At 37.6% G+C, this 23,515-nt stretch overlaps 1 protein-coding gene across 1 annotated transcript; it reads right to left on the reverse strand.

Moving 5' to 3' along the window:
- Positions 1 to 17,671: 17,671 nt before the first annotated feature.
- LOC149208248 (uncharacterized) lies at positions 17,672 to 18,166 on the reverse strand. Its single transcript, XM_089398279.1, has one exon. It carries the CDS (start codon positions 18,164 to 18,166, stop codon positions 17,672 to 17,674), a length of 495 nt encoding a protein of 164 aa, XP_089254405.1.
- Between the last annotated feature and the right edge of the window lie 5,349 nt (positions 18,167 to 23,515).

Here is a 23,515-nt window from a genome sequence, read left to right on the forward strand (position 1 = left end):
ATCGCAAAGTGCCAAGTCCCGTTATATGTATTACACTGGCTCCTCCGATTGTGATATATTCCGGATGCGATACAATTATACTGCAGTTGATAGTTCCATCGGGTCCGCCACTTATTGCAATCGCATATCGCCCATGCCACATTCACAAACCATAAGACCCGCTGGTTCCCGCCGATTGCGATTTGCGATGGAGCTGTCAGTGCCGATAGCTTATGGCCGTCGCGTGGCGAAATTTTCGCCCAGTTAGCGCTTTTTGGAGCGAAATTGTAGGATCATGCCAGAAATGGTGCAATTTGTGGAGCGAATATTGGGAAAACTAGGAGAGGTCATAAATTATTCATTTTTTGACCAAATTGGATGAAAAAAGAGGCTAGATAGCCATTTTTGGACATTCTGGACTCATTGGAGTAGGTTTCAGAAGCATTTGAGCATTGTAAACACATACTTTTACACTTTTGAGCATAATAGAGAGACCCAAGCCATTGGAAGCTGGACTAAGGAGATGTAGCCCAGGAGGGGTGAACTCCTTTATCATGTTCCCATTGTAATGTGTTTTTAATGATGTTCTATATATGTTTATGCTGTTGTTCAGTCTTTTATTTATGTTAAATTTCTCATAAAATTAACATAAAAACTCATCATTTCACTTGCAAAAATTCATGAATCCTTAAGCACAATGAAAGCATTTTGTTCTAATCCGAGGAGGATCTTAGCACATCAATCTAACATTCTAAATCATATCATTTTGGTATCAGAGCCCTAGGTTTGCTTTTTGAATTAAGGATTTAATTGTTTGCAAGTTTATGTGATGCTTACAAGGTTAAAACTCAAAAGAGGAGAAGGGAAGCTGGTTGGAAGCGTTGAAGTTGGGTCAAGGGGAAGGAGAGCAAGGTTGCCACAATATCCAACACCAGTTCAGCCTTGAGTTGCATTTAAGACTCCAGAGATCATGTCTCATGAAGGAGAACCTACAATCATGAAAGAAGGTGAGAAGACATTCAAAAATACTTTCTTTGATATAACAGAGATGGTAAAGGTCCTCTATGAAGAGAGGAATACCAGGTTGCAAGGGAAAAGTTCCAAACCTCCCAAAGGAGAAGGCTCTTCAGGAGGAGGTAATGGAAATGGAGACAAACCTCCACCCTCTCCACCATATTCTTCATCTTCTTCTTCACAAACATCTTCACCCTCTTCCACTAACACAATGCTTACTCATACTCATCATCATAGTTCAAAAGGAACTGGTAAATCACCTTTTTTAAAACTTGATGTTAAATTTGAGCTGCCCATGTATAATGGTGAAGTGAATGCAGAGAAGCTTGATAATTGGATTCGTTAGTTGGAGGTCTATTGTAGGATTCAAAACCTTCAAGAGGATGACATAAAGATTTAGTTAGCTTCCTTGAGAATGGAGGGTGCAACACTGGTATGGTGGGAATCAAAGACCCAAGAGGAGATTAAAAAACACGGTAAGATCTTAATTTCTTGGAATGATTTCATTGCTGCAATCAAAAGACAATTCTACCCTCTAGCTTATATGTAGAAAGGCATCATGAATTGGGATAACTTTAGAAAACTTAAAGGTCAAATTGCGCAAGATTACACCCAAGAATTCAGAAAAAGGTCTTTGATGTTAGGTGTAGATTTGCAATCACAAGACACATTACTGAAGTACATAGGGGGTTTACACAGTTACCTTAGGCATACTATCTTAATGTTTAATCCTAATAATCTAGATGATGTGTGTGTGCAAGCCACTCATCTTGAGGCAAGAGGGAAAAACACCCCAGAAGAAGGTAGTAAAAAGCCATTTAAGAGTAAAGGAAAGGAAAAGGATTTCAAAGGGAAGGCAAAGAAAAATGTGTTTATCAAAAAAGAAGGAGAGAAAGTTACATGCAAACATTGTTCCAGGGAGGGTCATGATGAAGCTCATTGTTGGAAGCTTCATCCCAAAATGAGACCAAAGAGAAACAACAACAAGGGAAAACAAAAGACAACTGTAACCACTCAACAGGATTTGGGATTCGATTCGGGGGATGAAACTAAAATCACAACCATGGGGTTAAAAGGAAAAGAATACAGTGCTAGCACTAGTTCTTCAAACTCTAAAAATGAAACTCCAAATGAAAAGAGGAGAATATAACTTTTTCACATAATGGTGATCTCAAAACACAACAAGATTGATACGCTTTTCGATAGTGGCTCTCAAGCCAATCTTATCTTTGAAAGCATTGTCAAAAGTTTAAACTTGGAAACCGTTCCACATCATAAACCATATCGACTTGTATGGGTGTGTGACAATGCACAATTGCAGGTTACTAGAAAGTGTAAACTGAAATTCTCCATTACTGCAAATTTCATAGATGAAGTGGAGCTTGATGTTGTGCTGTTAGATATCTGTGGCATAGTTTTGGGAAGCCCGTACCTTTATGACAAAAAATCTATCTTCCATAGACATGAAACAAATATCATTTATTCAAAGATGGAGTATAATATATTGTGAGAGCTCATAGCAAGAAAATAAATCTTTCGCTTCTTAATGCAGGGAAGATGAAAAGACTAGTGAATTCGAGCAAGAATTTTGTGCTTCTAATGCTCAAACCCAAGATTGATGTTGGTAATGAAGATTTTAAAGGTTGTGATTCAAATTTGAAATCTGAATTGGTTGACGTAGTTAACCAATATGATGAGATGTTTCAGGAACCAAAGGGATTACCTCCCAAGAGAGGAATCCAACATGAGATACAGTTGCAGCAAGATTGTCCTCTTCCTAACATTGGCATGTAAAGGATGTCACTAATGGAAAGCACAAAAATTAAGAAGCAAATTCAAGAATTGTTGAATAAAGGGATCACCAGACCATCTTCCTCACCATGTGGTTCACCTATTGTCTTGGTGCCAAAGAAGGATGGAACATGGCATATGTGTGTGGACTTTCGTGCATTGAACAAAATTACGGTAAAGAACCGTTACCCACTGCATAGAATATATGATTTACTTGATCAATTGAAAGATGCAAAGTATTTTACTAAGCTGGACTTAAGAAGTGGCGACGATCAAATTAGAATAGCTCAAGGAGACATTTGGAAGACAACATTCAAAATAAAACAAGGATTGTTTGAATGGCTAGTTATGCCTTTTGGTTTATGTAATGCTCCTGCTACATTCATGCATGTGATGAATGATGTGTTGAGGCCATTTCTTGATGAGTTTGTCATAGTCTACTTAGATGACATCTTAATTTTCAGTAAATATCGTGATGAACATGTCATGCATGTAAGAAAAGTACTTGATGTCTTGAAAAAAAGAACAGTTGTATCTTAAGATGTCAAAGTGTGAGTTTGGAAAAACTCTTTTAGTTTACTTGGGTCATATTGTTGGAGGAGGTGAGTTGAAAATACATCCCTCCAAGGTTGATGCCATTGTGAATTGGCCAAGGCCTAAGACAGTTACTGAGGTAAGAAGTTTTTTGGGAGCAACCCAATATTGGAGGAAATTCATTGCTAATTTTTCTCTTATAGCCGCTCCTTTGCATGTGTTGACAAGTGTGAAAAAGGTTTTTCAGTGGGGAGGCAAACAACAAAAGGCCTTTGATGCATTGAAGGAAAAGATCAGTACAACTCCAGTACTTGCACTTCCAGACTTGAGACAATCATTTGAGATTCAGACTGATGCTAGCAACTACGCCATGGGTGCAGTCCTCATGCAACATGGTAAGCCTATCTGTTTTCATTCGGAAACTTTTAATGGTGCAATGATTAACTATCCTACATATGACAAGGAATTGTATGCATTGGTGCAAAGTGTGAAAAAATGGAAACACTACTTGATGGGTAAGGAAACAATCATTCACACTGATCATCAACCATTGCAATACTTGCAATCACAATCAAAGTTGCAGCAATCAATGCACTTCTGATGGATAGGTTTTCTTCAACAATTCCACTTAGTAATCAGGTATAAGAAAGGTATCTACAATAAAGTTGTTGATATGCTTTCTAGGCCTATTGTTAGTGCAACTACTTTACTCAAGCATAATTCTATTTTACATGAAAGTTATATTGAGAAATATGCATTAGATAATGACTTTCAAAATGTTTATGCAAGCTTGAGTCAAGGTAACCAAGTAGAGGAATTGGATTATCATTTGCATGATAACTTGTTGTACCATCTTGGCAAGCTTTGTATTCCACAAGGAGAAAGAGTTAACATCATAAGAGAGGCACATAATTCTCTTATTGCTGGTCATTTCGGTGTAAGTAAGACGGTGGCACATCTACAGAGGTATTGTTATTGGCCTCATATGCTTGAAAGTGTGTCTCGTTTTATTAAAGGATGTTCATTATGTGAAATCAATAAACCTAGCAATAGGAAGCTAGGATTGTACACACCACTTCCGATTCCTTCACGACTATGGGAGAGTTTTTCTATGGATTTTGTAGGAGGTCTTCCATTTTCAAAAAGAGGTCATGATTATTTGTATGTAGTTGTGGATAGGTTCAACAAAATGTGTATTTTTATGCCAAGTAAAAAGCAAAGTTACAGCCAAACAAACTGCTCAGTTATTCTTTCAGAATGTTTGGGTGCATTTTGAATTGCCCACATCCATTGTTAGTGATCAAGATTCTCACTTTGTTGGGAATTTTTTGTCAAGCTTGTGGGGATTCATGGACACCAAATTGAAAAAGAGTACAACTTTTCATCCAAAAACAGATGGTCAAACAGAAGTGGTGAAAAGAACAGTGATACATCTTCTTTGTGGGTATTGCAGCAAGCATCCTAAGCTGTGGGATGAACATTTGCATTATATTCAACATTCTTATAACCGAGCCATGCACTTTTCAACTCAAACTTCGCCATTTGAGGCATGCTTGGGATACTTTCCTAAATATCCTTTGGATTTTATTTTTGGCAAAGATGTTGCTATTGAAGGTCATAACGAGATAAACAAAGCAAGAAAGTTCATTGAACAAATCCAATTAGTACACCAAAAGGTTCAGGAAGAGCTTGAGAAAATCCAATGCAAGTACAAAGCAAGGCACGACAAACATTTTCAAGATCACAAGTTCCAAGTTGGTGATGAAGTTTGATTTCACATTAACAAAGAGAGGCTCCAAGGAGAAGGTATAAAGCTAAAACCAATTAGATATGGTCCATGCAAAATTTTGGAAAAGATTGGTAATAATGTCTTCAGGTTGGATTTGCCTTCATATATGCAAATTTATGTTGTTGTTAATGTTGATAATTTAGGGTTGTATGAGCCTCCTTTGATTGAAGATCAAGGAGAGAATATTCAAATTCCATATATTAAAGACTTTTCTCCAGAATTCCTTGATGAGCTTCAACAAGACACTATACATGATTGAAGAACAATGATATAAAAAAGGGGAAGTGTCGATTATCTTCGAGTGGGGCTCAAGGGTACAAATCCTTTAAAATCCAAATGGATAGAGGTTGGAATGGTGAGGGAACTGTACCCTCACCTGATGGACAATTGAAAGTGATCTTTGGGGTCCAAAAGGCTTCCAATGGAGAGGAGTGATTAGGTGCTCAAAGTTAGGCTCAAATTCAAAGTGGAAAAATCTCAATAAACTTAGCTTCATATCGAAGTGTTCGTTATCACGATTCCAACGGTGTGAATGACACTCGAATCCGAGCTCATATGAAGAAGTTAGAGAAAGTCAAAGTTCATGTTTGACTTGAACAGATGGTAGGAGAAGATGACGTGGCATGATTCTTTAGCAAATGGAGAAGCACCAAGTGGCAGGACGCCATTGGCCCTGCATTTCACAAATCACATATCAGAGGCAGGTTGACATTAAAGAATCGGCCCCAGAGCAAGCCTGGGTGCGATGCGATAATCACAATCGCACATCGCAACCAGAAAGGCATTAAATAGTCAACCCCAGAGTAAGTCAGGGTTGAAATGCGATGATTGCAATCACACATCGTAGAATGGAAGTGCTAGAGAATCGGCCTCGACAAGATCAAGTTGCGATTGCAATATCGCAATATCATATTGCAAAGTGCCAAGTCCCGTTATATGTATTACCATAGCTCCGCTGATTGCGATATATTCCGGATGCGATACAGTTATATTGCAGTGGATAGTTCCGTCGGGTCTGCCGCTTATCGCAATCGCATATCACCCATGCTGCATTCACAAACCATAAGACTTGCTGATAGCTATCGGTGCCGATAGCTTATGGTCGCTGCGAGGTGAAATTTTCACCTAGTTAACACTTTTTGGAGCGAAATTGTAGGATCATGCCGGAAATGGTGCAATTTGTGGAGCGAATATTGGGAAAACTAGGAGAGGTCATAACTTCTTCAGTTTTTGACCAAATTGGATGCAAAAAGAGGCTAGATAGTCATTTTTGGACATTCTAGACTCATTGGAGCAAGTTTCAGAAGCATTTGAGCATTGTAAACACATATTTTTACACTTTTGAGCATAATAGAGAGGCCCAAGCCATTGGAAGCTGGACCAAGGAGACATAGCCCAAGAGGGGTGAACTCCTTTATCATGTTTCTATTGTAATGTGTCTTTGATGATGTTAGTACATGTTTATGCTATTGTTCAGTCTCTTATTTATGTTAAATTGCTCATAAAATTAACATAAAAACTCATCCTTTCACTTGCAAAAATTCATGAATCCTTAAGCACAATGAAAGCATTTTGTTTCTAATATAAGGCTCTTAGCACATCAATCTAATATTCTAGATTAGATCAAGGAGCCATGGAGGAACTGAATGATCACTTCCTCATAGTATTGTATCATATGATCTTTGAGGAAGAGCCACATTGTAAGTCTGGTGAGGCTATGGAAGCAGTAGCAGAACTTTTTGTTTGGTTTGCCTCACCTGATGACACTTAGCTTAGAGTGTTTGGTTGTCATAAGTCATCACATATGTTATTGAAGTATGCCAATGAAAAATTGTTCATGCAGGAGATTGTATACCATATTTCCACGGGCTTATCAAGAGTCTTGCAAGGGAATAAGAAAGCACCTTGACCCACTCTTCCTTTGCAGGTGGGATCGTACGAAATTAAGAATCTGAAGGTTGCAAAAACTGAAGGTAATGAGTTGAAGAACTTCAGATTTGGTATTATGGAATACCATCTGTATGATCCTATAAGTGTTTGTAAGAAACACTGTGCAAAGATACATTTCAATTGGCCAAGCGGGACCTATTCTAGACCAGAGGAGGAAAATATCAAAAATTGTTATAATGCCTCTAAGCCCCTTGCACCAATCAGCTTTGCATGACCATCACATGCGACTCCAGAACAAGAAGCTACTCCAAAAGCAAGACCATTTGAAAAATGCAACCTAGTAAGCATAAAGTATAAAAGGAAGGTTTCACATAGTCCAACAGAGGAGCAGCCGCAAATTCAAAGTAGATCAAACTATCTTAAAAGCGGCTATGTCAGTAGAGATAAAGAGGGAAAAAAAGAGGCAAGAGGAAGAGTTAAGGCAGAAGGAATAACAAGAGCAGAAGGAACAAGAGGAAAATTAGATTTAAGAAGAAGAAATAAGGAGAAAAGAAGAGGAAGAAACAATGTTGAAGCAAGCCAAAGAAGAAGAGAAAAATCAACTACTTGAAGAAGAAATAAAACAACATGATAAATAACTTGCCCATGAAATTTTAGACTTGATAGTCATTCAAGACATGGAAATAGAGCCGGAGAACCAAAATTAGGATGTTGATCTCATGCCTTATACACAACGGATCACCACTCAGTCTTCCCCTCCTATAGAAGGGCAAGTTCCAGAAGATGAAGAGGAAATTTCTCCTCTTGATGAAGGTTCGATTATGGATATTTACAGCTTGACTTATGATGAGCTTGAAAAGAAAATTATTCAAGCAAGAAAGAATAACCTTCCAGATAACCTCACACATCCTACTTTTATAAAAGAGAAGGTGATTGTAATGGACACCAAGAAGAATCCCGAAGTTATTATCACAGCCAACTTGGCCTTCGCAGGAGCTTGTAAGTTAAACACAGAATATTTGATGGTCGAAAATAAGACAATTGGTGAAGAATTTAGAATCTGCAAAGCAACAAAATAAACAACTCTAGGTAGAGGTTAAGAAAGTAACTCTCGCACAGGTGTACTTAGAGGAACTTTAAGCATCTATAGTTGGTGAAGTATTAGCATTGGGAGAAACTATGAGGAACCTATATGAGGAGTTAGTAATCGTGCTCAAAGTAGTTGCCCCCTTACACAATATGCAACAGAAATCAAGAGAGAATACAAAGGTTCTCAAAGTTGTTCACACAACCATCACTACAGTGCATGAATGGGGAATGAAGTATAAAGGTGCATGAATTGAGTTGGTTAAGACAAGAAAGGAAGGTGAGTTGGAAAAAGCTAAAGTCCAGATGCTCATGCAAAGCAACAAACAACTCAGTATTTTAATTACTAGCATTTTGTTCTCTTATGCACAATTGTACAACAATGTGGATTCTATGGAGAAATTTCATAATATCCCTTCAGTTGGCACACTCACAGAAGCAAGAGGAAGAAATGCGTTCAGATAAGAAGTTGAAGAATACTTGGACCAATTCAGGAAGATTGCTACCAAAGGGGACCTGGAAGTCAACAGACATGATATGCATAAGTATATTGGTGGCCCTGCCAAGATCAACACCATGTTGTTCTTGTTGAAGAAGGAAACATAGACTGACTCCAAGACTGTATACTCAGATGCAATGGAGGTTAGAGTCCGCTTTCAGCGTAATCCGATGGCAAATTTTGAGGGAATCATCGCACAATACAAAGCTTGGCATCACTATGTGACCGAAGATCTACAAGTTGAAGCTGCTGAGCTAGAGTTTCCTCAAACTCAAGCTTGATATGTTGTTTTGTCTTATTAGGCTTGTTTTTAGAATCTATTCAATTTTGTCTTATATGGGTATTTGTAATATTACATTTGAAATAAATATCAAGTGGAAATCCAAGTGTCCATTGTGGAATAGGAAAGGTCATTAGTTGGAAAAAGACAAAGAAGTCAAAAAGTCATGAGGGAAGTCTAAAGATCACAAGGGGAGATGGATAGTCATCTCATATGTTATAAATATGCCCTCATAACTCATGTAAAGGGATTTAGCTTAGGATCAAAAGCTTGAGAGCATTGTTTAGAGCCTTGACTTCTCATTTAGCATAAAAGGATTATCTTTCTTTGGATAAGCAAGTGTTGGCTTCATGTTCTACTATTGGGGCTAGTGTTTTGTCAATTGTAAATGTATGTATGAAACTTTCACTTTTAATAAAAGCTCGGAGTGGACATGTCTTCATGCATATGTCATGGATGCAACAAGATTATTCTTGTTATGTTTGTGATATCTGTTATTTAATTTATGCTAACGCTTATGAACTAATTTGTTTGAATTAACATGAATCTTGTTGAATGTGTGTCGTTATGTTATTTCAATCATGGTTATCTTGTGAACTATTTTACAGGATTACCTTATGATTATTTTATTGCTCACGTGTCCCTTTTAAGCCAAGTACTATTACGTGACTATTACATGATTCTAAGGCTCTCACTTTCTTTCCCTTTGATGTGATGGACCTTCTCATGCATTACACTTGACACTTCCCAAAGTTCATACACTTGTTTTCACCAAAGTCATGATAACATCATTTTATGTGTTTATTGCATCCAAGGCACATTATTAAAACCCACCACTTTGGAAACTGAACGTATTCTGGTTGGGGCTCCTACTCCAAACAATGTGAGGTCTAATTGAGACTTCAGATTGGGGAGACCCCCTACCTTGTTGGCGACTTCCAACACCGTCAACAAGACATTTACAAGAGGGCACACACTTTTTTCTCTCATAGGGATGCCCACATTCTATGTACCTCAGTACATGTTAATGACAATTGCCAAAGCATATGTTTGTTATTGTGATTGACTTTGATAAGGAAATGAAATTATGGATTTGAAAATACCATGAAAAGAGATATTTACACATTTTCATTTACAAGTTGTTAACACGAAGTATCATGTTGAATTTTTTTCATTGCAAAATATTATTATCTAGTTATAGGATGTTAATATACAACTTCAATAACAAGGTAGTTTCTTTGTAGAAAACTGATATCCAATTTTATGAGGAGATTAATTAATTCTAGGCCTTTATTTTCCAATCTTGTGAAGAGGTTGTCTCATAATATAATGACAATGTGGGAGCCTTTAATAAGTGTCAATCCTTTAACCATGATTATGATCCCTTCTATTAATTGTATAAGGGAAAACCTATCTAAAATGTCTAATAACTTAACAGGAAATAAGTGAATTTCAGAGTATTAAGATAAATTTAATGATTGTATTTATCACATAAAAAAATATTTTAAAAGAAATTCTAGTCTTTGTCGAAGTGTGATGAACAAGTTGATAGTTAAACACATTGTATTAATGAGATGAATGAAATCTTGGATCTTTCTCGTAAAAATATTATGAATGAATTAAGAGAAGGAAGATTTACTTAACTCCTTGCAAAAGGTAACATAGTTTCTCTTCTAATGTGAATTCCTATAATAAACTTTTAGCTCCTCATGAATAGTTTTCTCCTAATTTGAGAAGCATATTGAATGTTTTGGTTTCAAATTACTTTGTCAAATGATTTACAAAGGTGGTGGATTTGGTAACATGTCTAAATTGTTACGCCTATTGTCCTTGATATGAGACAAGTATTTATAGGCTTTGGATATTTTGTGACTTCATCACTAGATGAAAGTCACCTTGTCCCGCTGTTATGGGATAAAATACCTGAGGCTAGGGTTGGTAGCCCTAACAAAGTTGAAGTAAATGAACAACAAAGAAAACTCAATCATCATATAATTTTCTTAGAATTCACAAAGTGAGGGATAGGTACTTATAGGTGGGTCCTATGATTGGCGTAGATCCTGAAGGGTCCAAACCCTTATTTTTTCTCCAGAGGTGCATATCTGCAACACAAGCAACATACCAAGGAGCAAAAATACAAATTAAAAGCATACAAGAAAATATATGATTTATTAGTCCATCAATTATCTAATAAAATAATCATAAACATGACATATGAACAAATAAATTAGAATACATCATGAGTTTCTTTATTGAAATTTGCAACCTAGAGGTAGTTACCTTGTCACTTGATCCTTACTATGGGCACCAAACGAAATCTTCATCCCGATCCTTTCTTTCCGGACCATTAAAGGTCTCCTCCTCCAACAAAAACTATAAGAGTATGAGAGAAGGGAGCTCGCCACTACAAAATAGAAACTAGGGTTTCTTGAAGCAGGGGAAGTTCTTAAAAGCATGGGAATAGAAAACTTGACATGGGACAATTTTTCCAGAGTTTGGATGCAAAGGAAAATCATTGATAGGTGCACCACCCAAAATGTGTATAAATACCACCGGAAATTGGTTTCCGGTAGTTATGCCACGAGCTACACTAGGTGGGTTTCCGATCTAAACCATAAACCCCACCAGAAAAATTGCACTTTATATATATTTTTTAATATATTTTGAGGCATACACGGGTTTCTTTGGGAGGATTCGTGTCTATATGTGTTTTACATTTGGGTAGCTTGCATATAGAATTTGAAAAAACATTTTTTAAGATAAATTCAAGTCTGCATAGGGAAAAGGGGATGTTGCCTAGGCCAATAAGTGCATCTAGAGATAAGTGTGGTAAAAGTTGCTATATCACCCTCTTAATCACGCTTATTTTGTAGAGACCAAATCCCTTGACCGTGTGCTAATACATCCACTAATGGTATGTTTTAATCTTCCTCATCTAATTATTTTTCAATGATCGATTCAAAAGAACCACATCTTGCATCTATTGATCAATTGAAACCAAATTCTTCACCATCTATACTTTAGTTCTATTAACAACCTAATCATAATGATCAAAGGAAATATTATTCCCCATCCATGTATTATGTAGGAACCAATATTTTGATTGGAATTCTCATTGGTATGATAGCCACCTTGAAAATGAAATGGAATACACAACAAAATCTTGAATCAACAGATACTAATAGGACCAATTTTCAATGGATATGACAACATATGATCTCTTATATGAGGAATTCATGGTTTATTTCCTTGATTACACAATCACACTTTCCCTCTTACATGTTTTAATTGATTAATTATGGTATCAATCTTTGCTTCACAAAAATTTAGTGGAAACCTTATTTTTCTATTGCTTCCCTTCTACACATGTATGCATTTTATGATGGGAAGATATCTTGCCACATGTGTTTTTGAAGGCACTTGTTGAACCTTTTGACCTTCTTGCTAAAAAAGTGCATGTCTAGTTTTCTTGGTTTGTTTTTCCAGTGTATTCTTGTTGAACTTCATACTATTAAATCAAAGGCAACTTTGTTAGATCATTTTCAACATGAACACACTCTTTACCATCTTTCATATTGTTCTTTTTTAGAGAATGTTTATTGACAACATTGAGAGATTTCATTACTTGCTCTGATTATTTGTACATATGCTTAATAAACTCATGTTGCTTTGTTGTTTTCAATGTTACAACCCCAAAGGACTCTCCATTAAGAGTTATATTTTTGCACCTCGTCATGGTCACGATATTAGCCAATCTAAGTTATCCAAAACATGTATACTAGTTTGGTACAATTATCTTTAAATTTACACATTAACCAAGATATTCTACTATTTATCTTTAAATTACACATTAACCAAGATATTCTACTATTTATTTGACTAATTTATACTTTTTACTATTTATTTGACTAATTTATGCTTTTACTACATGTATATTAAGGGAATGTTGGAATGAATATTTACATGATTAATACACGAGGTGATACCTTTAGTGATTGCCGCATGTCTAAAATATTATCTTATTATGCTAATTTTACTTATTTATATTCCCACATCAACTTTGGAGGTACCTCATTAAAGTTATGAAGGTTAATGCCATTTATTTTAGCTATAGTCTAATTGTTCTATGAATTTATATTTTTTAGTTATTCAAAACTACATGAAGGGAAACCAATTATTTTGACTTGAAATTCAGTAAGTATTTTTTCGGATTAATGGAATTGTAAATACAAATATTATAATCATTACAATAAAAGCATTAGAAGATGTTGAATCCATTTTTACATTAAAAATCACAATTTTATTGATCCAAAAATCTAATTTTGATAACATGGTCAAATTGCAATGATGGAAAAGCAAAAAAGTAAAAATGAGTACAAGGTTCAACTTTCTTCTTTATTTTGATTCATTAATAAGTCATTAGTTAACCCACATTAGCGATTGGAATTAGAAATAAATCATGTAACTTTAATATCTCAAATATGAAGTTTTCACCTCAATTGTGAATTTAATAATATATCACTAATTAATCTAAATTAATCATTAAAATTAAGGCTAAATCATTTAATTATAACAAAATTATCTATCTATCTATCTATCTATCTATCTATCTATCTATATATATATATATATATATATCCAATGAAAAAAATCAATTTTCTTCTCAACTCGAATATTAGAGTGACGTTGTTGTTACTAGGTCAATCTACAGATATACTCACTTAAGAGTTTATAAGGGTTAACAATATGTAACAAGATATTATAGTTCATCATGCCACTAATAGAGATTTGAATATGAGTGAGAAAGATAACAACTATTCCACCAAACCACCCAAAATAACCTAAATTAATAATTATAATATAAATAGTTAATAATAAAAAATAATTATTAAAATTAAATCATATAATTTTTAATATTTTTTTTTAAATTAACCATACATCATCAACATGATTATAACCTTTATGGTTTATTCCAAAACAACAATACCCACCAAACATGTATCTTTAATCATTATTGTATTATTGTGATATTAGTTGACTTTCACGTTGGTTTGTGATTAATCAAATAATTATAACATTTATTATTTATTCCAAAACGACCATACCCACCAAACACTTATCTTTAATCATTATTGTGATGTTAATTGATTTTCATGTTGGTTTGTGATTAATCAAATAATTCATTCAATCTTTTACATTTAATTTAATTTAATTTGTTTATTGTATTTATTTACATGATATATCATTTAAATTTGTCTTTTATATTATTTGATTTTCATATTAATTTATATGATTAATGATATAATTTGTTAAGTATTTTATAGATATAAAATTTTATATTCAGATTAGAGGTTTTTGTGAGAAGAATAATTTTGTTATGTTATTTTGAATTACTTATATTGAGTATTTTATGGTCTAACATTTCGAGCTATGGCTTATTTTTAAGATAAAAATATGAAATTTGAACAATTATTGAGAGATAAATAGACGAGATTAAAAAAAATTAAAGTCAAAAATATTAATAAAAAAATTAAATAAATAATTAATAAAAAAAAAATGAAATATTAAAATAAAATAAGATAAAATGATTCTAATTAAATAATATATAATTTTTTTTTTTAAATATTAAAATTTCTTCATAATAATAAGTATAAGAAGTATTATTGTATATATGTGAAATATATATGTTAATATCTATATGTATGTATCCATATATCTATATTTAATAATTTATCATGAAAAAAATACCAAAAAATATATCATTATTGAATAATACAAAGAATAAAATAAATTGTGTCATATAGTTCTATAACATATATATATATATATATAGATAAATAAAGAAAGATCAAATAAATAAATCATGATATATTATTAATAATTTTTATTTATATTTATATATGTGTAAGTAATGTATTATTTTATTTTGAAAAAATGAAATAGAAATTAGTAACAAAAAATATATTTTGAATAAAATAAGAAACGAGAAGTAGAAAGGAAAAGGAGGGAAAGGATTCAAGAGGAAGCAAAACCAAAATAAAGAGCAAGAATCCGATTTCTACTAATTTTCTAACCCTCATCCCTATTCAAATTGTCAAAGTGTTTTTCAATCTCGATGGCTTCTCTAAACTTCCTTGGATGATAGTGATCAATCCTAGCTAGGATTCTCAAATCTTCAATGCAAATATGGTGCTTGGTTTTCTCATCATGCTCAACGAGAGTGAAGGAACATGAACAATAATGTTTAATATCAATGATATGCTCTTGAATCCTTTAATTAATAGATTGACCTGCTTCACCGACATAGGGAGCACCACATGAGCACATAATTAAGTAGACGCCTTTCATGTTAGAAGAGTCTAAAGGATACTTAACAAATCTCAGTATACCTCGAACGGTATTTAAAGATTTGAAGAAAGCGAAAACTTGATTATTTCTTAAGATGCGAACAATCCTATTAGTGGTTCCTTGAATATAGAGAAGCTGAACCTCGGGGATATGATCATTAGTGTTGTTTTTATGCCTAGGACCAAGGCTAGCATTTTGGAACACCTTGATGCCCTATTATTTCTTGTAACCATTCTTCATGAAAACATCCATCAAGTGGGTTTTCTCATCATTAAGGTGACTCTTTTCAGAAATCCTTAATGCACGGGCGGCCAAGGTGTTTAACACCTCAAATTTGTGTGCAGGATGATGATGGGACTCAACATGAAGATATTATTTAGTGTGAGTGTTCTTGTAGAATATTTGGTGGGAGATGGAACCATCATCGTTTTTGGAAAGAAGAACATCAAGGAATGGGGTACGACTATTACTCTCAACCTCCATTGTAAACTTGATAAAGTCAGATTGACTATTCAGATGTTGCAAGAATAATTCTAAGTTATCACATCCATGGGCCAGATAACAAGTGTATCATCCACAAAATACTTCCAAATCTTTAGACAGAAGGGAGCAGAGGTTAAGGCCTTGGTATCGAAGTCTTCCATGAAAAGGTTTGCAATGACTAGGGAGAGACGAGAGCCCATGGCAACTCCACTGACTTGCTCATAGAATTCACCTTGAAAATTGAAGGACATGGAATTCAAGCATAAACCAACCAAATTGGTTGTGTTGGAATCTGTAATGAGACTAATAATATCCATAACTTCATTAATGGGAATCCTGGTGTAAATAGAAACCACATCAAAACTAACTAAGATATAAAAAAGATCTAATTTAATACCTTTAATTTCATTGAAAAATGAATATGAATCTTTAGCGAAGGAGATGGTGAATTCTATGAGCAAACCTGTGGAGTTTCCATGGGCTCCCGTCTCTCCCCGTTTGTTGCAAACCTTTTCATGCAAGACTTTGAGACCAAGGCCTTAACCTATGCTCCTTTCCATCTGAAGCTTTGGAAGCATTTTGTGGATGATACTTGTGTTATTTCGCCCCATGGACGTATTAAGTTAGAATAATTCTTGCAACATCTGAATAATCAATATGACTTTATCAAGTTTACCATGGAGGTTGAGAGTAATGATCGCCTTCCATTCCTTGATGTTCTTCTTTCCAAACATGATGATGGTTCCATTTCCCACCAATTATTATGAAAGAAGACTCACACTGAACAATACCTCCATGTTGAGTCCCATTATCATCCGGTGCAAAAATTTGTGGTGTTAAACACCCCTGCCACTCACGTATTGAGGATTTCTGGCGAGAGTCACCTTAAAGATGAGAAAACCCACTTGATGGATGTCTTCGTAAAGAATGGTCACAAGAAATACCAAGGCATCAAGGCGTTCCAAAAAACTAGCCTTAGTCCTAGGCCTAAAAGTGACACTAATGATCCCCTCAAGGTTCAACTTCCCTATATTCAAGGAACCACTAATAGTATTGCTCACATCTTAAGAAAGAATCGAGTTTCCACCTTCTTCAAACCTTTAAATACCATTCGAGGTATGTTGCGATCTCTTAAGGATCCTCTAGGCCCTTCTAACATGAAGGGCGTCTACTTAATTTCGTGCTTATGTGGTGCTCCCTATGTGGGTGAAACATGAAAATCTGTTAAACAAAGGATTCAAGAGAATATCACTAATATTAAACATTGTCGGTCTTGTTCTTCCGCTCTTACTAAGCATGCTGCGAAAACCACATACCATATTTGCATTGAAGACTTCAAAATCCTAGCTGGGATTGATCACTATCATCCCATGAAGCTTTAAGAAGCAATTGAAATTGAAAAACACTTTGGCAATTTGAATATGGGTTGAAAGATTAGCAGAAACTGGATTCTCGCCCTTTCTTCTAGTTTTACTTACTCTTGAATCATTTTTCTTTCATTTCCCTTTCTGCTTCTGGTTTCTTATTTTATTCAAAATATGTTTTCTGTTACTAATTTCTATTTTATTTTTCAAAATAAATAAATAAATAAATATATATATATATATATATATAATTTTATTTATATAGTTATTAATAATATATAATATTGTGATTTGATTATAGTCAAAGTTTTTTATTAAAACTATGTGGCATAATTTATTTTATACTTTATACTATTTCATAATGATATATTTTTATGGTAATTTTTTATTTTTCATGATAAAGTTTTCCTCTGGAAAAATCACTGTATATTTCATTAATAGAGTCGAAAAATAATTACATATAGAGTCTGTTATATTCAGAAGTATCCTCAAAAATCAGTTTGTTGCAATACCACGCAGGGTATGCTTTCTGTTCGCTGCATTTTAGCTGTACATTTAAATTAAAACAAACATTTACAGTATATCTCTTCAGAGTGTTATCCTCAAAAATATGTCTAGGGATCTATATGCTGTTCCAGGGTTGGGTATCCTGGATCTATATAAGGCCTGTGATAAAATTTTTGCTCCTGCTGATCATTGATCTCTGTAATCTCCCATAGTCCTCTGTCCATCAGCGATGCCTCCTTTGAAAGTTTGTCGGCACCCTTATTGTGCTCCCTGTATATATGAGAGATAGTAATATGATTAAATGCTGCTTTGAGATGAAGAGCTTCTTGTAAAATAGTGCTGAGAGAGTGTGTGTGACAAGTAGCAGTGCCATTAATCCAATTTACAATAATCTGTGAGTCTCCAAAAATATTGATGCTAATGCAGTGATGCCTCAATGCAAAATGAAGAAGGTGGCGAAGAGTAATCAGTTCGGCGAAATTATTTGTGCCAACCCCCAGGCCAGCCTTGATTTTGTAATGGTGGTTTTCTGTGATATGAAGGATGAAGCCTCCTCCATAGCTCTGCTGATTTGCAGCGCCGTCAAAATATGCCCACGGCATGCTAGTGTCCAAGGGAGGGTGCGGTGCAGGTTGCCTAATGGACGGAGGGGGAGGGTCGGGCAATTCCTGTAGGGCAGCAACGATACTGGCTTAAAGCAGAGTCCAATGGATAGGCTTCTCATTGAAAATGGCGCTGTTCCGAGATTTCCATAATGTCCAGTTAACTATGATTGGAAGGTTAATCAGTTTCGTCCCCCTGTGTTTCTTGTCCCAGTCACTCCAAGCGTTAATGATGTTCGGTCCTTCCCAGGCGCCAGTGAAATTGATGTGTGTCTTAAGATTTCGCCACAGATCTACAGTAGCACGACAGCTCCGAAATATATGCTCTATAGATTCTGATTCCTCCTTACATAAGACACATCTGGAGGGCCCGTGAATGGCTCTTTTCATGAGCTGATCACAAGTGGGGACTTTGTTCCTGAGGATACACCAATTGAATAATTTCGATCGAGGGGAAGCATCCAATTTCCATATGTTTTGCCACCATGATTCAAGCGCTTCAGGTTTTCGGTGATCAATGAGATATAGATAGCCCTCCTTGGGAGTGTAAACACCGTGGTCCGCTAGGTGCCAAATGAGTTCGTCCGAGCCTTCTGTAATGCGAATGTGAGCTTCCACTAAAGCTTCTCTGTACTCTTCCCATACGGCGTGCCATCTTCTCGGGATATTCAGTAAGACTGCAGATTTCCAAGCTTGATGAAAGATGTCTGACTGCGTTGGGTCTGCAATCTGTGAAATGACCTTTATGTTTCGAGTTGAGAGGAAGGCAATAAGATCTTGAGGGAGTGTGTGTCGGCCACCGCTTCCAGACCAGGGGTCAAGTCCTATTCTTGCACTGTTACCATCTCTGATGCGCCAAACTATGTTGTCCCTGATGAGAGGTAAGGAGTGCAGGAGAGCCTTCCAAATCGATGATATACCAGTTTTATTCCAAGTAGGCAGCCTTACCCAGTCGCTGATGCTGAGAGGCCAGATATATTTATGGAACACAATGTTTGTCCAAAGGCTGTGGGAAGTCAGAAGAGCCCAACCCATTTTGCCAGCCAGAGCTTTTGCAAAACTTGGGAGATCCTTCAGTCCCCATCCTCCCCATTTCTTCGATAAAGCAATCTTGTTCCACCCGATCCAAGCAAATGTTCGTTTGTCTTGGTTCCCAGCCCACAGGTATCGGTTGCACAATTGCTGAAGCTTGGCCAATATGTTTTGTGGAATCCATGCCAGGGCCATCCAGAATACAGGGGTGGCTTCGAGCACAGCTTTGATTAAGATAAGCCTCCCAGCCCTAGAGAGGTATCTGTGACTCCAGCAAGATATCCTTTTTTCGATCTTCGACACCAGCCATACCCAGTCGGCAATCTTCTGGCTTTTGGGTTTAATCCAGTATCCCAGGTATTTGAGCCCTCTGTCCATTTGCTGGGTATTATAGGGGAAGGCCGTCCTGGCAATATGAGCTTCGTTAACAGAGGTGCCGACCATAGATATTGAAGATTTTGCTCTGTTCACTTCCATGCCTGTAGCTTTAGTGAATAGATCAAGTATGCGAGAGAAAGTGGTCGAGTCCTGAACACTTCCATCCAGTAGTATTAAGACATCATCTACAAACAAGAGATGAGTGAGGAAACAGATGTCTGATATTTTGAGTCCTCTGATGGATCCCTCCCTGGATGCAGAGATGAGGAGGCAGCTGAGAGCTTCTATGACCAAGAGAAAGAGCAATGGAGAAAGGGGACAACCCTGGCGCAGCCCTCTTTCAGAATGAAAGAAATGAGAGGCAGATCCATTAATCAAAATACTGAAGGTGGGGGATGAGATGCAAGCCATAATCCAATTGATAAGGGAGAGGGGGAAACCGAGATGGATGAGGATCATTTTTAAGTATAGCCAGCTTACTCGGTCAAATGCCTTGGAAAGATCGATCTTCAGCAGAATACATTTGAGATGCTTTGTCCAAATGGAGTGGATTGCTTCTTGTGCCGAGCTTATGGCTTCATGGATCTGTCTATTTTCCAGGAAAGCAAATTGTTGAGGAGAAATATGCCTGGAAAGAATGGGCTTGATCCGATTGGCGATGATCTTAGATATGATCTTATACAGCACATTACAGAGGGATATGGGATGGAAATCATCAAAAGAGGAAGGTTTGTCAACCTTTGGGATGAGAGCAATGAAAGTAGAATTAATTGCATGATAGATGCTCCCCGAGATCCTGCTCTCCTCAACAACTTTAAGAATGTCTCCTCCTAGAAGTTCAAAGAAGGCAGAGTAGAACTCGATGGTCCAGCCATCCGGACCAGGGCTCTTTTCCTTCTTGAACCATTTTATGGTGCTTTCCAATTCTGCCATAGTAACCGGTGCTTCCAGATCCTCTGTATCATCTTCCTCTACAAATCTGGGGAGATGTGTGGCCACATTGATGATCTCCGCCAGATTTGTACCCCCCGAAGATTTATATAGATTTCTGAAGTGTGAGGTACCCAGATTTGATAACTTGTTGAAAGTGTCTGCCCAGCCTCCCTCAGGGAGCGGGAGGTTCCAGATGGTGTTTGCCACTTTCCTTCCTTTGGCAAAATTATGGAAAAATCTGGAGTTTTCATCTCTCGCTTTCAGCCAAGTAGCTTTGCTACAAAGTCTGGTAGCTTCCTCTCGTCCCTTGAGAATAGCCTTCTTCTGATTTTCCAGATCCACCAGACGCGACTTGTCATCCTGTGATAAGAAACCTAAATTTCTCTCATCCAGAAGACCCTTCAAATCTTCCTCCACTTTGATTAGATGTGCATCCTCTTGCTTCTTTTTCTCTTTTGCCCAGTTGATCACAATGTGTTTAAGCTCGGTTAGGTTTTTTACGAAACCCCTTGCCATCGAATTTTCTCTTTCAATGGGATGAGCCTTCCAGAAGGATGTGATCAAGTTTGTGAAACTTGGATCTTGTAGCCACATATGGTTGAATTTGTATGGAGCTTTTGGCTTCTGATCCGGACCCCGAATTTCCAAAGCTATTGGGGAGTGATCGGAGATGCCACCATTGCTAACCCACTGTTTGTAAGAGTGCAGTTGATGAATCAAGGGGCCCTTAATGAGGAATCTGTCTAATCTTCTGGCTAATGCAGCCTCTCCTGTTCTTCTGTTTCTCCAAGTTGGCTGAAGCTTCTGAACAGGGATATCAATGAGGTCATGTTGCTCCAATAACTGGCTCATGTAATTGGTGATGGGGTCAATTTGGGCCGCCTCACCCCAAGACTCACTGAACCCCAAGGAGAAATTCAGGTCTCCCCCGATGATGATGTTGTCGCAGGAGAGTAGATTGCAGCTAAGGATATTTCTCCAGAAATGTTCCCTTTGATGACAAGGTCCATAAATATTGATAATTCGGATGGGGAGACCGAGTTCAATTGAGAAGATGTCTGCTCCAAGGAAACCATGTCCCCCCCAGGATGATTCCAGCTTGATAGATGTGGGGTTGTAACCAAGTGCTATCCCCCCTGATCTACCCATGGCATCCAAAGCAATGAAATTCCATTTTGCCCCTATAGAGGCAAGTGCATGGGTACAGGCATCTGCCGATCCAAGCGTTTCTTGTAACAGTATGATATTCGGAGACTCGACCTCAAAAAGTCGTTTGAGGGCTAGCTTTTTGGGGGCACTGGCCAGTCCCCTGCAATTGAAAGAGATGTACTTCATGGGGGACCATGCTGAGGGGGGATTGAAGCTCTAAGGACCCCTACGATGGTGGCTTGGCGCCCAGCCGCAACTTCAGCGCTCGCATGTCTGATAGCTTTATTGAGATTTGATTTACGACCCCGGGACAGAGGGATACCAGGTTCGAGAGGGACAATACCCAAGCCTGCGACAGGTTCAGAAGCCCTCGGTCGGGATCCCCGAGGACGGAGGGAGTAGGGATGAGATGAAGTCGTCCGGGATGATGAGGGCGAAGGTGGCGGGGATGAGTAGGGCAGCGAAGGCGGAGCAGTGGAAGATGACGGAGGGGGAGAGGGGATGTTACACTGTACCATGGTGCAGACAAATGAATTATCATGCATAAAAGAGATATCAGAAGATAAAGAAGAAGGGGAAGGAAGGGTTCCCGTTACATTATCTGCAGCAGCAGCTGCCCGAGCCCTGGTCCTAGGGGGCGAAGGCGGGACATACTGATGCTGAGGCGCTTCCGCAGGGGGTCCACGATGAGCCTCGCTGATCTTGGGCGCCAGTGGAATAGAAGGAGGAGCACTAATCCTTGGTGATCATGGAATAATGTGGGGAGCCCTGCCTGAGTTCGATTGAGCCTGAATTGTCGATCCATCCTGGCTGGTGATTAACGGACAATCCTTGTAAACATGGCCGATTTGATGGCACCGGTTGCATCTGAAGGGAACACCTTCATAATCCAAAATCTGGGTTCTACTAAAGTTCCCCCATCGCAGGGTCATTTTACCCTCTAACCCCTCTCTGGTGTCCAGGTAGACCAAAATTCGAGCAATGATCATTTCGTTTTTCTCCACATATGATCGATCATGGTCTAAATAAGTTCCCAGCGCGTTCTCGACCTTGATGAATGCCTCCTCCGTCCAATATTGAAGTGGTAATCCCGACAGTCGAACCCAGAGAGGTCCCGCTCCAATCTGTTCGCGTTCCGGGTCGAAGAGCGGGCTCCATCGTTTCAGAAGAACTGGAGCCAATTCTATATGCCAATACTGGGCCAAAACTGTATTCGTGTGATCCTCCATGGCGAAGTGAAGTGAGAACCAACCACGAGGGAGTTTTTGTACTGCTGGCATCTCCGAGAACATTTCACCCCAGATTTCTTTCACCCATGATTTGAGCCTTTCCGCCGTGAAGGTACGACCACGAACGTGGCCTACTAGTGTCGTTCGGGCCAGAGCCATAGTTTCTTCAAAGTTGGTTGGGTCGCCAAAGGATACAGATATGTCTTTCACCGTTTCTCTAATGCACTTCGTCTTTTTAGAGCGAGGCCCAGTGGGGTGGTCGACCAACGGGTTGGATGACCCGACCCTAGGAGAGGGATTTATAGCTTGTGGAATAATGGCAGGCGAGCTAAAACTTCCCGAATTCCTGATCTCTGCGGAACCCAAATGAATAGTCGCCGGAACCCTATTTTCCCCCTGCTGTATCGGCGGATCTGAAGCGAGATGGTCCACTGCTGGTACAAAGGGAGGGGGTTCTTCAGCCCTAATCTCCCCAAGATCCGCAACGGGGAGGGGATGTGCTGATGCAGAGGGAGGGATTTCTTCTGCCCTAGACAGCGCCGGATCGGAGAGGATTATACTGCGTGGCGGCGAAGGGAAATCAAGGGCATAATCTTCGGGCAGATAGGATGAAAGGAGAGGGACAGTA

Source organism: Pinus tabuliformis, chromosome 1_2 (genome assembly GCF_031772625.1).
Source record: "Pinus tabuliformis cultivar Carrire ecotype Pingquan chromosome 1_2, CPIR1, whole genome shotgun sequence".
Taxonomy (NCBI): Eukaryota; Viridiplantae; Streptophyta; class Pinopsida; order Pinales; family Pinaceae; genus Pinus; species Pinus tabuliformis.